This window comes from Anopheles arabiensis, chromosome 3 (assembly GCF_016920715.1).
Source record: "Anopheles arabiensis isolate DONGOLA chromosome 3, AaraD3, whole genome shotgun sequence".
NCBI lineage: Eukaryota > Metazoa > Arthropoda > Insecta > Diptera > Culicidae > Anopheles > Anopheles arabiensis.
In genome coordinates this window covers 74,332,705-74,351,752 of record NC_053518.1, presented here as the reverse complement: position 1 = coordinate 74,351,752, position 19,048 = coordinate 74,332,705, and the positions used below count along the sequence as shown (strand labels likewise).

At 39.3% G+C, this 19,048-nt stretch overlaps 2 protein-coding genes and 2 non-coding genes across 4 annotated transcripts; 2 read left to right on the top strand and 2 right to left on the bottom strand.

Annotated features, from left to right (window-relative positions):
* The first annotated feature begins 958 nt into the window (after positions 1 to 958).
* On the top strand, positions 959 to 1,031 carry Trnav-aac. The gene has a single exon. It is a non-coding gene; the product is annotated as a tRNA-Val (tRNA).
* A 329-nt stretch (positions 1,032 to 1,360) lies between these two features.
* Trnah-gug lies at positions 1,361 to 1,432 on the top strand. The gene has a single exon. It is a non-coding gene; the product is annotated as a tRNA-His (tRNA).
* A 908-nt stretch (positions 1,433 to 2,340) lies between these two features.
* Positions 2,341 to 4,335, bottom strand: LOC120899631 (SET and MYND domain-containing protein DDB_G0273589-like). Its single transcript, XM_040305700.1, has 2 exons — positions 2,899 to 4,335; positions 2,341 to 2,835 (listed from the first exon to the last, which is right to left on the bottom strand). Exons 1-2 carry the CDS (start codon positions 4,080 to 4,082, stop codon positions 2,469 to 2,471), a joined length of 1,551 nt encoding a protein of 516 aa, XP_040161634.1. The 5' UTR covers positions 4,083 to 4,335; the 3' UTR covers positions 2,341 to 2,468.
* Positions 4,336 to 14,359: 10,024 nt separating this feature from the next.
* LOC120899635 (zinc finger protein 180-like) lies at positions 14,360 to 18,763 on the bottom strand. Its single transcript, XM_040305709.1, has 4 exons — positions 18,321 to 18,763; positions 17,872 to 18,039; positions 15,312 to 15,372; positions 14,360 to 15,233 (listed from the first exon to the last, which is right to left on the bottom strand). Exons 1-4 carry the CDS (start codon positions 18,341 to 18,343, stop codon positions 14,502 to 14,504), a joined length of 984 nt encoding a protein of 327 aa, XP_040161643.1. The 5' UTR covers positions 18,344 to 18,763; the 3' UTR covers positions 14,360 to 14,501.
* Positions 18,764 to 19,048: the final 285 nt, after the last annotated feature.

The following is a 19,048-nucleotide window of genomic DNA, read 5'->3' as shown; positions in this document are numbered from 1 at the left end:
GGCATGGTACCGTGAAAGATTAAGACAAACATCGAAATGAGCAGGGTTGCGTGTTTTTGTAACGTCGGATGAGGCAGCCGTATCGTCTGGTTGTGCAATATGGCCGCAAGCCATATTCCACCGTAACGAACGACGGTTCTCTCATCCTTCCATCGATGCGGTTCGGGTCCGCGTGAGAGTCTGTGTGCTTTTGGTTGCACAAGGATGAAGAAAAACAACAGTTTATAATTAAATTTAAACTGCCTCGCAGTTGTTTTTCTAACGCCAATCGGTGCCGAGGGAGCGCAATAGAACAAAATCCTCCCAGAAAAGAGGCGAAATTGATGTAACGTGGTCGGTTTGGGCAAAAAGGGTGTTTCGTTATGTGTTGTGCATCATGGAATATATGGAGTGAAATCCATTAGAATGACGCAATCTCGCTAAGAATCGGCATGTTTACAATTAATTTGGCAAGTGGATTCCTGCTCGAGAGTGAATTAACTGGATGTGACGCCAAGGTTTTGTGGGCAGCATTGTTCATTGTCATTAAATAACCGTAGAAAGTAATAACCAATACTCAGAAAGCATTCCCAACAACGTCGATGCAGTGTATGTAGCTCAGCCAAAGGACTCAATTTCCCTAATGAGTCATGAACATAATCAATAATCATTCACCTGTACCGCGGATTGGCCTTCGGGTTGGGCCACGTTCATCATTTGTTGAAACGGCTAAAGGTATTATGGAATAATTTGTTGATTTATTTAGATATTCATTTCGTGTTCCAAGCACATACTCTCATGCGAAACATGCTTCATTTGCGTATGTTATGGTTGCAATTTACGTACGATGGTGGAACAGTTTCGATTTGTTTAACGTGGCCGAACTTTGAGCTACAGCAAAAGACTGAATTTTATCATCTAACAATCGATGTTAAGCTTTGTCCAAACCTCACAAATACAAAGAGAACAATTGATGCAAGTTTCCGTGGTGTAGTGGTTATCACATCCGCCTAACACGCGGAAGGCCCCCGGTTCAATCCCGGGCGGAAACATTTTTTTCGTGAACAAATCTTCACTGAACTATTAGTATTCATTGATAATGATGGTGGAGGACAGAGGCATAATATTTTTGATATATTTTTAACCATCACATTCACCATATGCTTCCCTTTCAGATCTCGTTTCTTTACATTGCTTGGATTCACCCCACCCTGGAAGGGAGATTCGATCGTATTGTTCCATACGCTTCGCTCTGTTTCTTTGTCGTACTTTCTCTTCAGTTGGCCAGTCGATGCTTTCCCCACTGCATGGCCAGTAAAGCTATCGATTTGAATCGAAAGTTGTGCTGTTCGTGTAAGAAACTGTCCAGTCACCGTCTGTAGCCGTGATCGTCTAGTGGTTAGGACCCTACGTTGTGGCCGTAGTAACCCAGGTTCGAATCCTGGTCACGGCAGTGTCACAGTGGAAGAAAACGAGTAAGATGGATACTTTACTGATTAATCTCCTCTTCCCAAGGGCACTGTCACGGAAGACGGTGGTGAGAATTAACTTTTTATCATATACCAAGCCAATTCCTAGCTATCCCCAATCTGTTATACAACAGAAATGCTATCGTTTTTTTTGCTACCCTATAAATCAAGGGTCTCCAAACTTTTCAGTTCGCGGGCCGCATTGCTTCACAATCAACATTGTTGAGGGCCATTTTGTCGCTACCTTTAGAATGAGTGGAAGTTCAAATCTCGTTTTAATGAGAAAAAAATATCAAAATATATAAAATTTCTGGAGCTTTCTTTTATTGAATCTTGATTTTCGTCTTTCAGAATTAAAAAAAAAATTGATTGGTTAGTCAGAAAAGAAAGCTTTTTAATTTAACCTTTACCCAGTCATCGCGGGCCGCATTAAAGGCTCTTGAGGGCCGCATGCGGCCCGCGGGCCGTAGTTTGGAGACCCCTGCTATAAATGATCACTCCGGCTGTTCAAAACAATCAGGATACAGCTCGAATTACCCGCAAGGCAAAGAACAACATGGCAGGTGGTCAAGCGTTACTGCTTACAGGCGTTTCCATCCATCATTATACAAACGAGTAGAGAACAGTATCCGAGTCAATGAAATGAAAGAGTTCTGCTCCTTATCCCGAGAAGCTTTCAATTTCCCACGGGGAACTCACGTGATCCTAGAGTGATATTTCGTTTAGATAACAGGAACCGTTTAAGGGAAGCGATTCTTCACTTCACATCGTGTGAGATCATTTATTTGATTTATTTCGCTAGTGCATCCATGAAAAGTTGAAGTTTCAGAAGGAATATCAATCCTCAGTAAATGTTAGGTGGTTATTTATCAAAAAGAAAAATTCAGTTTATTATCATCATATCGAATTCATTGGCATATTGAACGAACATCAAATGTGTCAAAATTCGCGCTAACCATATATGTAAAGAGATTAATTCAGTTACACTCAGAACCTCACACATTTTTCTGGGAATATTAGCTACGGTTTGCAGTGTTTCCAAGACTGCGCATTTTCAGATGTTTGGTTGTACAGTACTTGAAGAGACCGTACAAACTCTACCTGTCTAAAGCAGACTTCACTCTCAGGATACAATTTTGGTGTTTCATTCAGAAAAGACCGCAGTTCTGCCATAATTTTGCGCACTTTCTTATCCTCATGAGAACTGAGCATCCGATTGTAGTACAAATGTTTTGTCATGTTTTCAGAATTGATTACATCACTACTTTCCACAAGAACTTTCCAAGTAGGATAAATGAACGTACATGCTTCACACGTGCATCGGAAGTGATACATGAATGACAACATTGATTGCCTTATTTCTCGTTCATGCAATGTATGACCCGTTCTGAAACAAATGAAACTATTAGTATGATGAAGAGTGTCCATTTCTTCTATTGATTTCACTTACTCATAGCTATCGAACAGTTGACTTTCTTCGAGAACTGGACGGATGACGAAAACGGCACACCGCCCATCGGGCAAAGTGATGTGTCCCACGTTGGGAGCACAGGAATGGTTCAGCATGCTGATCAATTGGTAGCAACCCACTGCAAATGATTCATCTTCGTATTCCTTCACCTTGTACGCATTAAAGGACAACAATTTTCTGTTACATTCCACGATTTGCTCATATCGTAGGATCAAATCTAGTAAAAACTTGTTTGCTGCAGGGTTTGCTTCGCACACCGGTCCCAGCTCTGTTCTTTCCAGAATAAGGGTATGTAGGATGGTAGCATTGAAGATGTAGAATGCAACCCAAAAGCTGTCATGCCGTTCTTGATTAGTGGTTAACACGTGCACTGTGTTGAACATGTCCTGTTGCGTTGCTTTATTCCAATCCATCGTAAACCCGTTAACATTGGATTCATCCAGTGCATCGAGATGATCCTTCAATGCCTCTGGATTATTATCGAAGGTGGCGATCGCAATGGCAATCATGCGAATAGCAATCAAGGGAACTTCTTCGAAAACTTCCCACAAGTCTCGTAAAAGCCCGCACTCATATCGATGATACTTGTTGTACGCTTTACTCAGACATTCCTCCGAACAGTACATGGCCATTGTACATCCTTCGCACGGAATCAATGTGAATGGTCGTTCCTCATGGCAAAAATCACATCGAACATATCGCAATGAATCCTTCAGCACGGTAACGAACGGCCTTTCGATCATCACGACATTGCCCACCTTCAGCTTACGAGTGGTCACCACATGCCGTCCATATTGTTCGTTTTTGCGCAGATCCAGACAGTTGGCAACTTGCGGCGCATTCTCCTTGGCCGCATAGCTTAGCTCGGGCTCTTCCACCACATCCGGAGAAACCTTGCTCGATGAAGCATTCTTGTTCCGAGCCTTTGCCAAAGCATTTTTAACCTCTTTTTCGCGTTGAATCAACTTTTCTCCAGGATAGTTTGACTCACGAGCAAGCCGGATGTTCTCCAAACAGTCTTCAAAGCGTTGCATCTTCAGACAAATGGTTGAGCGATTTGCATAGGCCAATGCCCTTTCTCTCGATCCTTTTTCGGAAAAAGCGATGCTCTCATTGTACAGCTTGATGGCCTCGATGTAGCGTTTCACGTTCGGGTGAAACATTTTATTTCCTTCGGATGTAGCTGAGTCGCTTTGGTATTGTCCTTTACATCGTTGCGCAAGTTCAATTGTTCACAAACGGAATAGTTACGAATCCACTCTCCAATTTTGGGGGCCAGGAGCTCGATAGTCTCTTTAGTACTTAGATTGTTAAGTTTTGCTTGTAATATACTGGGTTTAACGAATGTATCGTACATTTTTGCAAACAACGCATGCTTACATTTCGCACTCCATGTCACAGGCTTTGTTTCGTAAAACGTGTCCACACATTCACCAAATGCCGCAATAGCTTCCTCCATTCTTTAAGCCAACAGAAGGCAAACAGAATCTGAATACTGCCACTAAATAAAACAACAGCACTCTGTTTACTAATTGAAAATTGCTAAGTCACTCAATCGTTCTGTTCCTCAAGAAGCATGCGAATCGAACACGTTTCTTTGAACTAGCACAAAAGAATGTTCTTTGTGGTGGAATTATCCGTTGACGTTTGGAAAGCTGCGCGATCCGATCCGCACACCCAGTAGACAATCTGAACAACAGCGCTAAACAAGGGTCAAATACGCGATTGTTAAATTATTTTGTAAAAAGAAAAACAGTTTAGTGATATTGCAAAATGAGGACGAATTATTCATTCTATGATTTTTTTTGTTTTAATATTACACCATTTCTAGCTCACAAAATTTCATATGAAAACCAACATCGTGTAAAAAGTCATGAGATGAAGAAGATGCAACAGGTTTACGAAACGACTAACATATAAACATATAATTAAGTTTTTATTTACAAAAAAATAACCTAACTTATCCTAACATAACCTAAATCCTAACTCCTAACTATAAAAAAATAAGAAAAAAACCTATCTCGTCCTAGACGTCTGTACTGCTCGGGAGATAACGGAAAAAGAGAGTTATCAGATCGTCTCTCGATCGAATGTCACCGTCACAAAGCTGCCACTACAGCCACGCGTATCACCGTTATACCAATACCAAGGTTAATAATGGTTATACCACATAATTCGTCACGGGGGGAAAAGACGGACGTCCCCGGACGTATTACTATGACCTAATACGATGAATCTTATTTTTATGTCGCTTTATGTGTCTCGAATTCTCAAAAGTTCTATCTGTTACATTGTTTACTGTTGTATTTCTTGCTCTAGGGTCTAATTTTTTTCTTATGTTAGGTTTTACATAAACTTCTTGACCTTCTCGAATCAAAGGTGGAGTTTCTTTTCTAATATTTCCTTTCATTTGGTTTTGCCTAGATCGTTCAATATTAGTTTTCGCATTCGCAAATATTTTTTCCGCTTGTTCGTGTATAGTTATGGGCCTCATTTCATTTGTTTGATTGAACAATATTTCGTTCGGCGTATACCCAGTAGCTGAGTGGACAGTTGCATTGTATAATGAAACTGCTATTGGTATAAGCGCTTCTGTGTCCATGTCCACGAATTTATGTTTGTTTGTATTATAAATTTCTATTATTGTTGAGTGCGTTTTTTCTACTTGGCCATTGCTCTCTGATGATGATGCGTATGTCAGCGAGCAACCTAAATTGCATAAGAAATTTTTAAGTTGGATAGATCTGAACGTTGTTTCGTGATCGGTAATTATTTGTAATGGAATCCCAAAAGTACTAAAATATTTGGCTAACGCATTCTTTACGTCCACCAGGTTTTGTGTATCTATAGAAATCATTTGCGCGAATTTTGATAACGAATCTGCTAATGAAAGGAAGCTTTTCGAGTTTATGGAAAATATATCCATATGAACACGCTCCATCGGTTTATCGGTGGCTGGCCTCGGTGAGATCTTGATGTTATACGGCTTTCGTTCGTATTTGTGCATGTTGCACACAGGGCATGCGTTGACAGCAGATTTGATTCGATCATGCATCTTTGGGAAAAAGTATGACCTCTTCATCTGATTTTCGATTTCGTGTATACCTCGGTGAGCTCTCTCGTGTTCTCTTGTTATTAGCTGGTTTTGCCCTTCAACGGATGCCACATCTTTGACTTGGGAGTGTGTCATAACGATGTAACCGCTGCAGCTAAAATGATTTTTATAAGAGTTTTGTATTATTTTTATTAGGTTTTGTGAAGCAAGAATGGCCGTTTGTTTCCCGTTATGGAATTTACGTAATATGTCTGTTATCTTTGATTCATCGTAGTCGGTTCTACGTATAATGGTTCTTTTGTAATTTGGAAATGGTATTTCTATTAAATCTTCATGTTGAGCAGCTAATTCAAAAACTATTTGATTGCGGTAGTAATTTAATGGCCTTTCGCTAGATTTAATATAAAAGTCGTCTGACGTACTTCCTTAATGATTTGTAGCTAAAATTGTTGTATTGGTTGAATTAATTTCGTTAGTATTTTCAGTTTTTCTGCTAAGGGCATCTGCTACAACATTAGCTCTTCCCTCTTTGTATTCTACAGAATATTGATAGTTTTCTAATTCTAGTCTCCAATTTAAGATTCTATTATTTTTGATAGAGGTTTTAATAAACGTTAGAGGTTTATGATCAGTGAAAAGTTTGAACTCATTTCCATAAAGATAAGCTTTGTATTTGCGGATTGCCCAAATTATTGCTAGTGCCTCCTTTTCTATAGTAGAGTAATTAATTTCTGCCTTATTTAATGTCCTACTGGCAAAGGCAATGGGCCTTTCAACTTTGTTTTGTATTTGCGAAAGTACCGCACCAACAGCAAAATCACTTGCGTCGGTGGTAAGAACGAAAGGTAAATTGAAATCCGGATATGCTAGTATTTGGTCTGATGCTATTGTTAATTTAGAAAATGAATCGATATACTCCGGGTCATTGATATTAATAGTCTGATCTTTTTTTTAAGTATTTAGTTAAATGCTTAGTAATTTTTGAATAATCTTTGATGAAATGACGATAATATCCTGATAATCCAAGAAATTGTCGGATTTGTTTTTCATTGGAAGGTATAGGCCAGTCCAATATTTTTTTCACTTTTTCGGGGTTTGGTCTTATACCATCAGGAGATATTATATGACCAAGAAATTCGGTCTCCCTTTTTAGGAATTCGCATTTGTCTAGCTGTATTTTTAAATTAAATTGTGCCAATCTTCCGAGTACTGTTGAGACGTTTTCCAAGTGATCTTCTAAATTTGTTCCTACAATTACGATATCGTCCAAGTAAACATAACAGATTTTGCCAATAAGCTCAGCTAAAATGTTATTCATGGCACGTTGAAATGTAGCTGGCGCATTTTTCAGCCCAAATGGCATTTTAGTAAATTCAAAATGGCCATGGCTTGTCGAGAAAGCAGTTTTTTCTTGATGCTCAGGGTGCATCTCAATCTGGTGAAACCCAGATTTCAGATCTAATATCGTGAAGTATTGTGATTTACCTAAGCTATCAAGAATATCTTCAATTTCTGGCATTGGAAGTTTATCGTTTATCGTTTTGTCATTTAATTTCCTGTAGTCTATGACAACCCGTACTTTCTTTTTCCCAGATGCATCCATTTTCTTTTGCACCACCCAAATTGGCGATGAATAAGGACTTGTTGAAGGTTGAATAATGCCAGAGTCGAGCATATCCCTGATTTGGGTTTCAACATCTTGCTTATAGACATGTGGGTAGCGGTATGTTTTAGTATAAACAGGCAAGTCATCGGTAGTGTTTATTTTATGTTTAATTATTGTAGTACTAGTTAGTTTTTCATTTAATTTCAAAAGGACGTTATGGTTTTTGATGACAGTTTCGAACAATTTCGATTTCTCGTAAAATGATAGATGATCTGTTCTTATTAATGTTTCGATTATTTTTTTAGTTGGAATGTCATTACAAGCCGATGGAATAGGTGTTAATGTTTCGAAATTATTTACAGTCAAGTTCAATTTAGGTATGTGGGGAGTTGTTTTACTGGTAGATAATACTTTAACGAAAGTTTTATTATCTATAGAAGAATATAACCCAGGTTCTATAATTATATTTTCTGATAAATTTTCAAAAGTTGGAACACACCAATCACCATTTTGATCGGTTTCAATTGATATTGTGTGGTGGTAAAATTTTTTTGAGGAAAATAATTTCTCGAACCAAATTTTTGTTTCGTTGATAACTACGACATTGTTTTTGAAATCTATGACGGTGTTTGTTTGACTCAAAAATTCAGTACCTATTATGCCGTCAAAAAAATCGTGAAATTCCATAATGTAATAAGTTTGTGCTGGTATGTTTGGGCCTAAAAGTTTACAAATAGCTTTTTCTTGAATAATTTTAGTACCAAAAATATTTTTAATACTCACTTGTTCTGTTTTAATTGTGTTTTTGATAATACCAGGTCTTATAATATTTTTATTTGCTCCTGTATCTATGAGCATACGGATTTGCCTGTTGGTTTTGCTGTCCTTCACTTTTATGTAAGGTAAAAAATTAGAACAGTATTTTATGTTATGCTGGTTGATGGCGAATCCAAGTGAAAATTTTGTTCACAATTTGCAGAGTTATCATCTTGTGAAGCAACCTCAAAATTATTAATCGTTCTTTTATTCAATGTGAGTCTGCTTCGCATTGAATTATCCACTTCCATAGGTTGTGGATAAGGTTCCCTATTGATGTTTTGATTTTGAGCAAAATGGCTTTTTTGAGTGGTAGCTGTTCTATTATTTTGAAAGAAACTATTTTTTTGTTGGTTGGGTGGTTTCTGGACCATGCAGTCTGCTGTTATTTCGTGTGATTTAAATTTACAAAGAAAAGCATAAGCCTCTTCAATGTCTTTGGGGCGGGCTGCCTGTATATGGCCAAAATACATTCCTTTCAATCCTGAGATAAAAGCAGCTAATCCATCTTCGTCAATAAATTGATTAATTACAGCCCAGTTATCTTTATAAGCTTGGGTCTGCTTAGCAATAGTTTTAATGCATTGAATTATTTCTTTTGTTTTTTGGTAGTACTTATGTATTGTCATTCCGTCGACCATTCTATTTTGCCACAATTTACATTTATAAGTCGACAATTCCTGCCGATCCCCAAATGCATCAAAAAGAATTTCTTTTAATGATTCAAAATCGTTGATACTTCCGGCTAAACAAAGAATATCCCTAGCTTTACCTTCGATTTTATTTATTACTGCCGTTAAGTACATCTTAAAAACCTCACCAGTAACCCTATCTTTGAAAAGGTTAAGTGTTTCTTCTGTAGTGGTGAGCCATGTGGATAATTGTTTGCGATTCCCGTCAAATGATGGCAATGATTTTATAGGGTCGGGGATGCGAAAAAAACTGGCTACATCGATAGATGGTTGGCTTTGCTGGATTGTCAAAACTGCAATTTTTTCTTGCAAATCTGCTATCGTTTGATTCATAATTTTAAGCTGCTCTGTTGGTTCCATTTCTATAGTGTTAATATTGAGTTGGTCTAAATTAGGAAGTGAACTGTCTTGTAAAGGTATATTCGAATATTCTCCGGATAATTCCGAATCTGAACTCTCTTCTGAAGCCGATAGTTTTTGAACAAAACGCTAAGCTCGATTCGAGGCTTTACGTTAACTGAACTGTTCACATGCATGCGTGTCGATACAATTGTTATAAGCAGCGGCAACCGATGCCTCGTGCTCTTGCTATTCGCACAATACACACAACGCACACTACTAACAATAAGTTCACTCGCGGACAACACGAGGACGATTCTTCTTCGATAATCTGTTGACTTATCTGGTAGTATCAATACAGATAGTTTACGACGATAAATAAAAAATCGATCGCAAACTCACATGGACACAAATACACTGTAGTTATTTCAAGCCTATCTGGTAGTGCTTGAAACTAACCGAATACACATTCACTATGAAAAGATGAAACGTACTCACGTGCTTTGGATATAAAAAAAATCCGATGGTCCGGTACCAGGTGTGTGCCGGGGGGCCCTCAAATCGAACAGCGGATGTAATCCTATAGCTGTTGATGCTGAATGCGGGAACCACTTACGTAACGAGGATTAATTCGTTATTTGCCACTATTTTTGCACTCTGGATTGTCTACAGCGCCAATTAAGTTTTTATTTACAAAAAAATAACCTAACTTATCCTAACATAACCTAAATCCTAACTCCTAACTATAAAAAAATAAGAAAAAAACCTATCTCGTCCTAGACGTCTGTACTGCTCGGGAGATAACGGAAAAAGAGAGTTATCAGATCGTCTCTCGATCGAATGTCACCGTCACAAAGCTGCCACTACAGCCACGCGTATCACCGTTATACCAGTACCAAGGTTAATAATGGTTATACCACATAATTATATATTTTAATGAATACAAAGTGGTGATATGAATCGGCGCGTGGCCACGAAGGTGACAAAATGTTGAAAAAAATTTCAACTTTGTCAAAATGGCTTGTCATCTGCAAAAATGAGCTTTTCTCGTGGCCGCAACAATAATTTACACAAAAACCACAAAAGGCTCAAACATCTTAATATCATCGATATTGTGTTTAAGAAGTACTAAATAGATGCATATATCAATTAGAAACATGCATTTTAGCATTATTAATTATCATAGCAATGGGTCACAACTGCGCCAAATAGCTGTTTGTTTACGCTTTTTCGCGAACGTCAAATGTTTTCACTTGTTGCCAACTTTTGTCAACTTTATTTCCTGGCTGCTCCAGGTTACGACATTTTGATAAAGCTTAAAAAGTGATACAAGCTGATGTTTTGAAAAAAAAATCAGCATTTTGTCACTCCCGTGGCTTTGCGCCTAATAACTTATTGTACAGGTGTGGCTCCGTGGCCTTGCGCCGATTGATTCGTCTTTGGGAAGTTGCAAAAAAAAACGTTACATGGGGAGCTTGAATGCCTCCCGATATGACGTCATCGATGGAATGTGCCACTGCAGCAAAACGTCAAACCACTCCACAAAAATCTATCGATGTGCGTCGATAGAGTAAACAAACCAGAAGCTGGTTCCTGAAATTGAGTAAACATTTGAGTGAAAAATAATAATAAAAATAAATTGTTGCTGAAAGTAATCTGATCTTTACCAATAAATTGGTAAATAAATTGTTGCTGAAAGTAATCTGATAACAATGTCCCGCTCGGAAACTGCAAGTAAGTATCAATATCAATTCTAAACAAGGAGTTTGCATATGCGGTTGTTTACATTCGTTTCAAATCGACATTTTTTCTTTCTTTTTGAAGTGTTGTTTTTTGTGAACTTTCACAAAGTTTCAGCCATTTTTTAGATTATTGGTTCTTAGTCCATGTTGTTCAACTAATTTTTAATTTCATGGTTTGCAATTCAACGTTAATCCAGAAGTTGCAAAAAATTCACCCCGAGCCATGACCAGGTGTCTGTAATGTAACAATCATCATCCATTGAACCGCATTGTGCAACCACAAGCAATGCAATAAAAAGATCAACGGAGGACGAATATGCCTCAAAACGCTTCACGTTTGCGAAATGTGTCTTTAAAGGATCAATTTTCGGGCCAGAAGTACCTTTGTAGGAAGCAATCTGCGGCAACCACTTCAGGCAAGAGTTGGTTCAGCTGTTGTTCATTTCGGAGGCGCACTTTCTCCTTCAAAGAATGGCACAAGGACAGACAAATAGGGACAGGATCATTTAGGAGGCAGGGTCCTTTAGGTTGCTTCTGCCAAGCAATCGGAAGAAGTCATTATGGGAATTAATTGATGTGCAAATAGTGGAAACATAATCCCGGGCTACGAGAGTGTGTTTGAGTAGGCTGTGGCGTGGTTCTGGAGATTTCCGTTGGTCCAGAAGGCACACGAAGGTTTTGCTTGTTTGCTGTTTGTGGTACTGAAGTAGTAAGATATTGATCGAAGCACTGAAAGTTAGTGGCTAGTATTATTGAATCCGTTCGTAGCGACGGCGTATGTCCCGACACTCATTTTCCTAACGTACTAGATGGTTGCTACAGTTATTCACCGCGGCGTTGTAGGGCCGGGCTCATGAGATGTGTTGCCATCCCTTAAATTTCATGTGAGCGCCGTACGTTCCCGCTACGAACGGATTCAATAATACCAGCCAGTAAAATTTTTAATAGAGCTTAATTTGTGTTCTTTAGTGTCAGGAGACGGTAACCAATCGTCGGAAAAAGGTACTAAGGCAATCACTTAATTTAAAAATCATTAAGTGAATTAATTCTCACACTTCAATTTGTCACCCCAATCAGCATGACGGTGTATTTTGTTAATACCAGGAACTACCGGCGGCAATGAACAATGTGTCACAAAATGAGAAACACATCCCGAAGGCTGTACGCCACCGTCACCTCGTCTGATCCGGAATCAGTAAGCTCTTTAACGCCAAATCAAAGTGACAAAAACAAACCTACACAGGGAACCATCCATGCACGTGGCCTACTTCTCCTTGGTGTTGTGGTCGTCACGTAAGCTGAACAAAGTACTTTTGCATTTCCTTCTCGTCATTTGATGGTGTTAGAAAAGGGTGAGTGGATTGGATGTGATGGAAATGAAGGTTGTGATATTTCGATAAGCATCTCTGTCCTGGAAAATGTCTGGAGGCATATTTCGCATCTATATAGATTTCACAAGGTATTTATTACTTCTTGTAGTTTCCGTATGTATGCGATGCCATAAAAAATGAAGTCAATTATTACCAAAAATGGATTATAGGACAAATCAGCCTTAAAATGTCAATTTTAATTAAGATATTAGTGCACAGAACAATGATTTGGCCTCTTTCGCGTGGAATTGTTTGGAGCTTAACTCTCAATGTCGTTATAAAACCATTTAATGAGATGAGGATGGTTTGTTTTCTGGCTCCATTAATTATTTTACGTGCAAAACTCAGCTATTTCGGTCTAGGGAGAACCACACCAATCAAAAAGACATGAAAAAGCGCCGCTAACCCTGGCAATGGGTTCAATTACAATATTCAACGTTCTATTCCCCTAGTACTCCCCGGTAAAAGTTACAGCATAATTGAGTGTAATGATGATAACGAAGGGTTTGATGTTTGACGAAAGCGCCGAGGATTATATGCCACGCCCGAATGGATTTAAGCACGTTCGACATGGTTTATCGTCGTGTCTCTGTAGCTTCGTATTCTGAATCGCCATGACTATTTTCGGAGCATATTAAAATCATCGCTCAACCGTCGCATCACAAATCATTTTGTCACGAGTTTCGTTATGGCATTTTCATGATTCAAACGTGTTTCAAACAAGCATATATTTTACCAATGGCGCAGAGCTGGTAAGAGGGAATGTGGAATGATGGGAGATACGGTGTAGGATCAAAGATGGTAGAAATGGTTCAGCAAGTTATTTGGAATTATTCTTTCAAAGCCAGAGTGTCTTGATAGAGAAGAATGCGTCCTTTTGGAAAATGCTTATAATAACTCGAACTTTACTTGTGGAAAGGGCTGAATGTGATGAAAAAAATCCCCGAAAAAATATTTCCATATTGTGTGCTAATCGATAAAACATTGGATGAAGCAAACAAGCAGAAAAAAATCACCATTCGCTTTATAAAATACAGCTTTTGTAGAAACACCCACTTTTGGTTTCATATTTCCTTCCGATTTTTTCGAACGTATCCTAAAAAAACACTTCCGATGTGGATCGTTTTGCATGAATAATTTAGGAAATATGGAAAAATAACAACGTCTTTTTTGTGCGATGCAAACTGCGTGGAATGAAAAAAAAGTCCATCATAGCTGAAGGCAAACACCATTTCCACAAATAATCCGTCGTTGATTTGCTTCTACTACCAAAGAGCCTTTTTTCGTACCATGGCCACGGTAAAGGCCACAAACATTAAAATGTGTTGAAAGCGCCTGAGATGTAAATCCTTTTTAAATCCTGAAAATAGAAAGCATCTCAAATGCTGCCACCGCCGTGACTTGAAGCAGCGATGGGAAAGAGCATGTCAAGATTCGCTTCTCAATCTCCGTAACTATTGGCATTGTACTTTTCTGTGCAAACATATTAAAGGTATTTTCATTGCAGGACAATCTGCCTCTTCAAAATGTTTACTTAACAATCAGCGGAACCACGCTGGGCAAGGAGTAGCCTTCGCAGAGTGGTTCCATCAAATCCTTCCTTTAGGACTGTGGGGCATTGTGGAATGGAGCAACAACGTCCCTATTGGTTTGGGGTGACATCAGTTGTTTGCGTAGGTAATTTAGTGAGAGAATGTAAAGTGACTTTGTTCAAAAGTGTCACTAAAACAGGAAAAACATTCATTTTCAGAGCGTCCGTCAATTTAATATTCCATAAGAAACCATTATTAAGATGACTCAGAAGCATATCTGTGAATTTATACACACTTTATTTAATTGCACTCTTCCTCCGAATGCCGTTCCAAAGACACTCACAATAACATTTGCTCAAACACGTTTCTATTTACACTCGGCAAATCAACATTAACATTTGTTGCTTCTCTCGCTCCGTCACTGTTCCACTTAGCAACACGTAGTTTCGAACCTAGTTACAGCAAAGGAAGCTGCGTTCAACTGATGATGGCCAGCGGTGCGTTCCCGTCCGTGACACTTTCGATGTTTAACCAGTGCATTTGATTGGACGAAGGTTTTGGAGCAATCGGGACACTTGTGCGGCCGCAGTCCACTGTGAATGAGCGTGTGGCGCAGCAGGTCATACCGCTCCTTGAAAGCCTTCGAGCAATCGGCACACTCATGGGGCCGCTCGTTACTGTGCGTCTTGCGATGGCGTACGAGCACGTGCTTTTCGGTAAAAGCTTTTCCACACTGGTCACACTCGTAGGGTCGTTCGTTCGCGTGACTAAGCACGTGTGTCTTGAGGGCATGCAGCCGAACGAACTGCTTTCCACAGAGACTGCAGCTGTGTGGCCGATCCGACCGATGCAACAGTCGATGGCTGGAGAGAGCGCTGGGTTGCGTGAAGGCTCGTCCACACGTCTCACACCGTAGACTGGGTCCTCTTTGGTCGTGCAGCTTCTTGTGCGCGGACAGTGTGGATGAAAGTCGGAACGCCTTGGGACAGATCGCACACCGGAAAGGCCTTTCGTCCCTCGGCTGGAGGTTGTTGTCAGTGTGGAGTTGTTTGTCACGCAGACTAGAATCCCTGGAGCAGTTGTCTGGAGGTGAAATCGGAACGGCAGCCTTGTGCAAGATGTCGCTGGATTCTCCGAACATGTCGCGTGGTACTTCCATCTCCTGAAGGGTGAAAAGGGATTGAAATGATAAACAGACCGGTGATTGAAGTAGCAAATATGATATGAGAAGGTTGCATACCTCTAAACAGGACATTGTGTCGGACAACTGGTGGGAATCGCGAAGCTCCAACGCTGGAGATCTGAAACACAAACAATATTATTCACAACAACTGATTACAGACATCAAATGCCGTCGGGAAATGGAGTGATTGGAATGAATCTCTATTGGAATATATCATCAGCCTGTAGAATATCTAACCTCAACCGCAAACAAACAGCAAATGTAGCGAACGTAACCCGTCAACATGGAAGAGACTCTCACTAAGTGCGATGGAATCTCATCTCAGTTTGAACAGCTGTGAGAGCCATCAAGTTTGCTTCTGTTTGAGTCCTTTTTCCGAACCCTCCGAAGAGAACAGAGCACTGATTGGTCCATCGTCTGGCAACGCCCCTTTGCAAAAATGTCCTTCGAGGGAAAGCACAGCGGAGAGAGTCGTTTGTAGAAGAGCAGGCTCTGAGCGATTTGAACATGGTTGAAGACTTTTCCAATAAATGTAGGGTGCATAATAATAGTGTGTGAATTGAACATACACCATTGTCAAAACGATCACTCTTCTAACCTTTTCGATTGTTTATGGAAATAATTGAGTAAATAATAACTCATTGAAATGCTGCCAACTATCATCGGTTCTCGTCTGCGACTGGCATTGGACGATTAGGAATAATTTATTTGCCCTATTCTGCGGATTGTTAAGCATGCATGGCCACAATTATTCGCCATTGATTAGTAAAACATATTCCAACACAAATGGAATCGGTAGATGATGTTTATTTAGCACAAAACTTTCCGTCACGGAGCATTTCCCGATTCATAAAGGGTCATGCAAATAGGTCTGAATGCGGAGTTGTTCCTACAAATGGATGCAGAGATTCATAAATCATGCAATATGCCGCAACTCCAACGTAAATTCGCGTAATTTCCATTCGTTCAACTGTCTGTCGAGTAGCGAGGCCGTCTTTTTCACGGATTCTTCCAGACAGTGCCTTTGCAAATAGGGTTAATTAGCAGCGAGTTATTGTTGTCTTTGGGTTATCGTTAAATATGCTCAGGGTTTCCGCTGAAAAAACACGTCTGGCACCGATGGGGAGAATGTTTTTTGCTGCTCCAATATCTCTTAATGTACCGAATCACGTTTGTTTGAGTTTTTGGAAAACTTCGTTAAAGCTAAAGAAGGATTTTTCTTGCAACAAATATCTTGCAGAAGCCTTATGAAGTAATTAATGCAAACTCCTTCTTTGGGTAATTATGGCACTGATTTCCTGCAAATAAAATCGCTTTTATAAATTGCTTTGGAGGTTTATACGGCTTCAAAATGCCTTGTGGAAATGGAAAAATGGGAAAATTGTTGACCTGATTTTCCTTAAATCAAAAGGTAATATGGAAATGAAGTTCTGTTTTCTCCCAATCAAACATCTCAAGCCAAAATCAAACCAATTTCAAATAACAAACAACAGATCCATCAATTTCTCTGCACAAATCCGTTCCACATTTCATTCCGGATGATTAAAAATGATGAAACTGATGAAACTTTGTCCCGCTTTTCGTATTGTTTCTAGTTTCCCAATCATCTGGTCGCTCATCGGATGACTTGAAAGAAGGAAAGTTACACAAAAGTTGATGCTGTAGCTTGGTGTTCGTGAAGTTGTGTGTTCCAGCAAGCAAACACAAGAGGATGAGAACGTTTCTACAACTCTGTGTGTTGAATGTTTCAGAAGACCAAACAACGTGACCAATACAGGAAGGATAAGGAGATAAGGATAAGGGGTGGTCCGGACTAGAAAGTTTTCGTCACACGTGTGTTTGCAGAAAGTGTGAACCTGAAGCCTTTCTGTAAGGAAACCTCTTTTTTGAGGAACAGATTTCTTATCCTTTGAGGTTTACTTTAAAGTCTTTTCAAAAGTAATGAATAAATTAGAGAAGAATCAATTCATATTTTCCATTTTTTACAACATATTACACAGTCATACATGTTTATGGATTCATTTGTTATGTCTGTCCATGATAACTGAGGCGAAATAATCCACTATTTTCCATTCCACAACACTCCATTACGTATTCATATCCGCAAATGAAGCCAATCATGTTCAGTTATAATTTATGTTCGTTGCACACGCTTTTACAATAAAAAGTATTTTTCCCGACACAGTTTTTCCACCTGAAGGAAGTTTATGGAGGACGTTCATATCATATCCCATCCTGACCTGATTGTTGGGATCGTTGAATGGGATGCTGTATTATGTTGACTTTAAGGAAGCCAATCTATGTCGAATGGTAGAGACGGGAACCAACAACCGTCAACAACCGAAAAGCGAAGGACAAAAGCTCCCTCCACCCATCACAACTACCAGTACAAAGTACAAAGGTCCCAGAAACTCATTTATCGTCTGCTAATCCACACCAGGGTTGGTACGTTTAGCAAACAAATAGTTTTCATCAGAAAGCTAGTTGAGGGAAGGGTTCGTTTCGTTTATCGCTGTGAGTATTTATCAACCTCAAATCGTGCGAATGTAATTTCTTAATCCTTGGGAACGACAAAACGCTTGTTTCCACGTAGATTAGGCAGTGTTGGTGTACTCACATGCATTTAGAAGGCTTCCAAGATGAAGATGAATGGATCATTGGTGTGTTGTGGCATTCTGAAGATTCGTCCTCAGCATGTGGAAGTCTTGTAATGAAGCTCGATTCCCTCAACAGGATTGATTGAATGCCAATGTCTAGCTCCTGGTTCTCCGGCAGGAAATTAAAGCTGAAAAGGACCGGAAATAAAAAAGAAACATTGAGAATTAAGCTGGATGGTTGTGAATCTTCTGAAAGCACTTATTTTCAGGTTCAATTAGAAATCAATACTTAAAATGACTGCATGCCATCGATCCGTGAAAATGTGATCTGTTCGTCATGGCAAAAAAGACATCGGCAAGAATGTTCATTAGGGTCGAGGAATTACGACAAAAGTAAGTCATCAGGGGCTTAAAGCCCAATTAGTTGATTCAAACCCATAAAAGGGAGACCAAAAACTAATCTACTTACATGTCAACGATGTCCCAATCCATTTTAAGTTGTTACTTCCGCCCTGGGATGATAGGCACAGGATGTTTCCAATACCGGAGAGTTGAAGGGAACAATACACGCGACAGAGAAACGTTTTTTTGCAACAGTCTCTATTTCTTTCGGCAGGTCACATTCACATAAAGTAACACAAATACATGGAATAGAAGATTGAAATGTTCTTCCGGGTTCAATCCAATGGGGAATGTTTGATTCACTACTTGACAAAAAAGCTATATTCTGCTTGATTTAAATATTCGATGTTCACAATACACCTTCTTCACCATGTCGTCAATTGTCCTTTCTTTATCACTTGCCTAGCTACTATGATGCACAGAATACCGTTCTTGGCCTTCACTGACAGGTTCACGTTACGATGGCAACGGGTCCAACTGATGTCAACTCCCCAATCACACCAATCAAAGTGTATGAATATCAGGTGGTCTCGTCCCATACAAATTGACAACTAAAAACGAAATCGAAAAAAAATTGGTTTTGACAGGACGGGTGAAAACATATCCATGGAAACTTTACGGATTGTTAGGGATAAAATTCAAAGTAGGCTCTGGTCATATCGCCAATGCTATTATTTTGTGAACTTGTGAATGTAAATTTTGTGAACCAAGCCGATAAAAAATCTTATCAATTGCAATAATTATTTACTTTGTTTGTGTGATTTATCATCATTGTCACTGGTGTTTTTTCTTTGT

What these genes read in the sequence shown, in the direction of transcription:
- LOC120899635 (XM_040305709.1), bottom strand. Translation starts at nt 18,343, where the DNA reads ATGGATTGGGACATCGTTGACAT. An exon ending in TGGAAGCCTTCTAAATGCAT is followed by an intron (nt 15,373 to 17,871) that starts GTGAGTACACCA and finishes TTTGTGTTTCAG; the next exon opens with ATCTCCAGCGTTGGAGCTTC. An exon ending in ACACAATGTCCTGTTTAGAG is followed by an intron (nt 15,234 to 15,311) that starts GTATGCAACCTT and finishes TTCACCCTTCAG; the next exon opens with GAGATGGAAGTACCACGCGA.
- LOC120899631 (XM_040305700.1), bottom strand. Translation starts at nt 4,082, where the DNA reads ATGTTTCACCCGAACGTGAAACGCTACATCGAGGCCATCAAGCTGTAC. An exon ending in CAACTGTTCGATAGCTATGA is followed by an intron (nt 2,836 to 2,898) that starts GTAAGTGAAATC and finishes CATTTGTTTCAG; the next exon opens with AACGGGTCATACATTGCATG.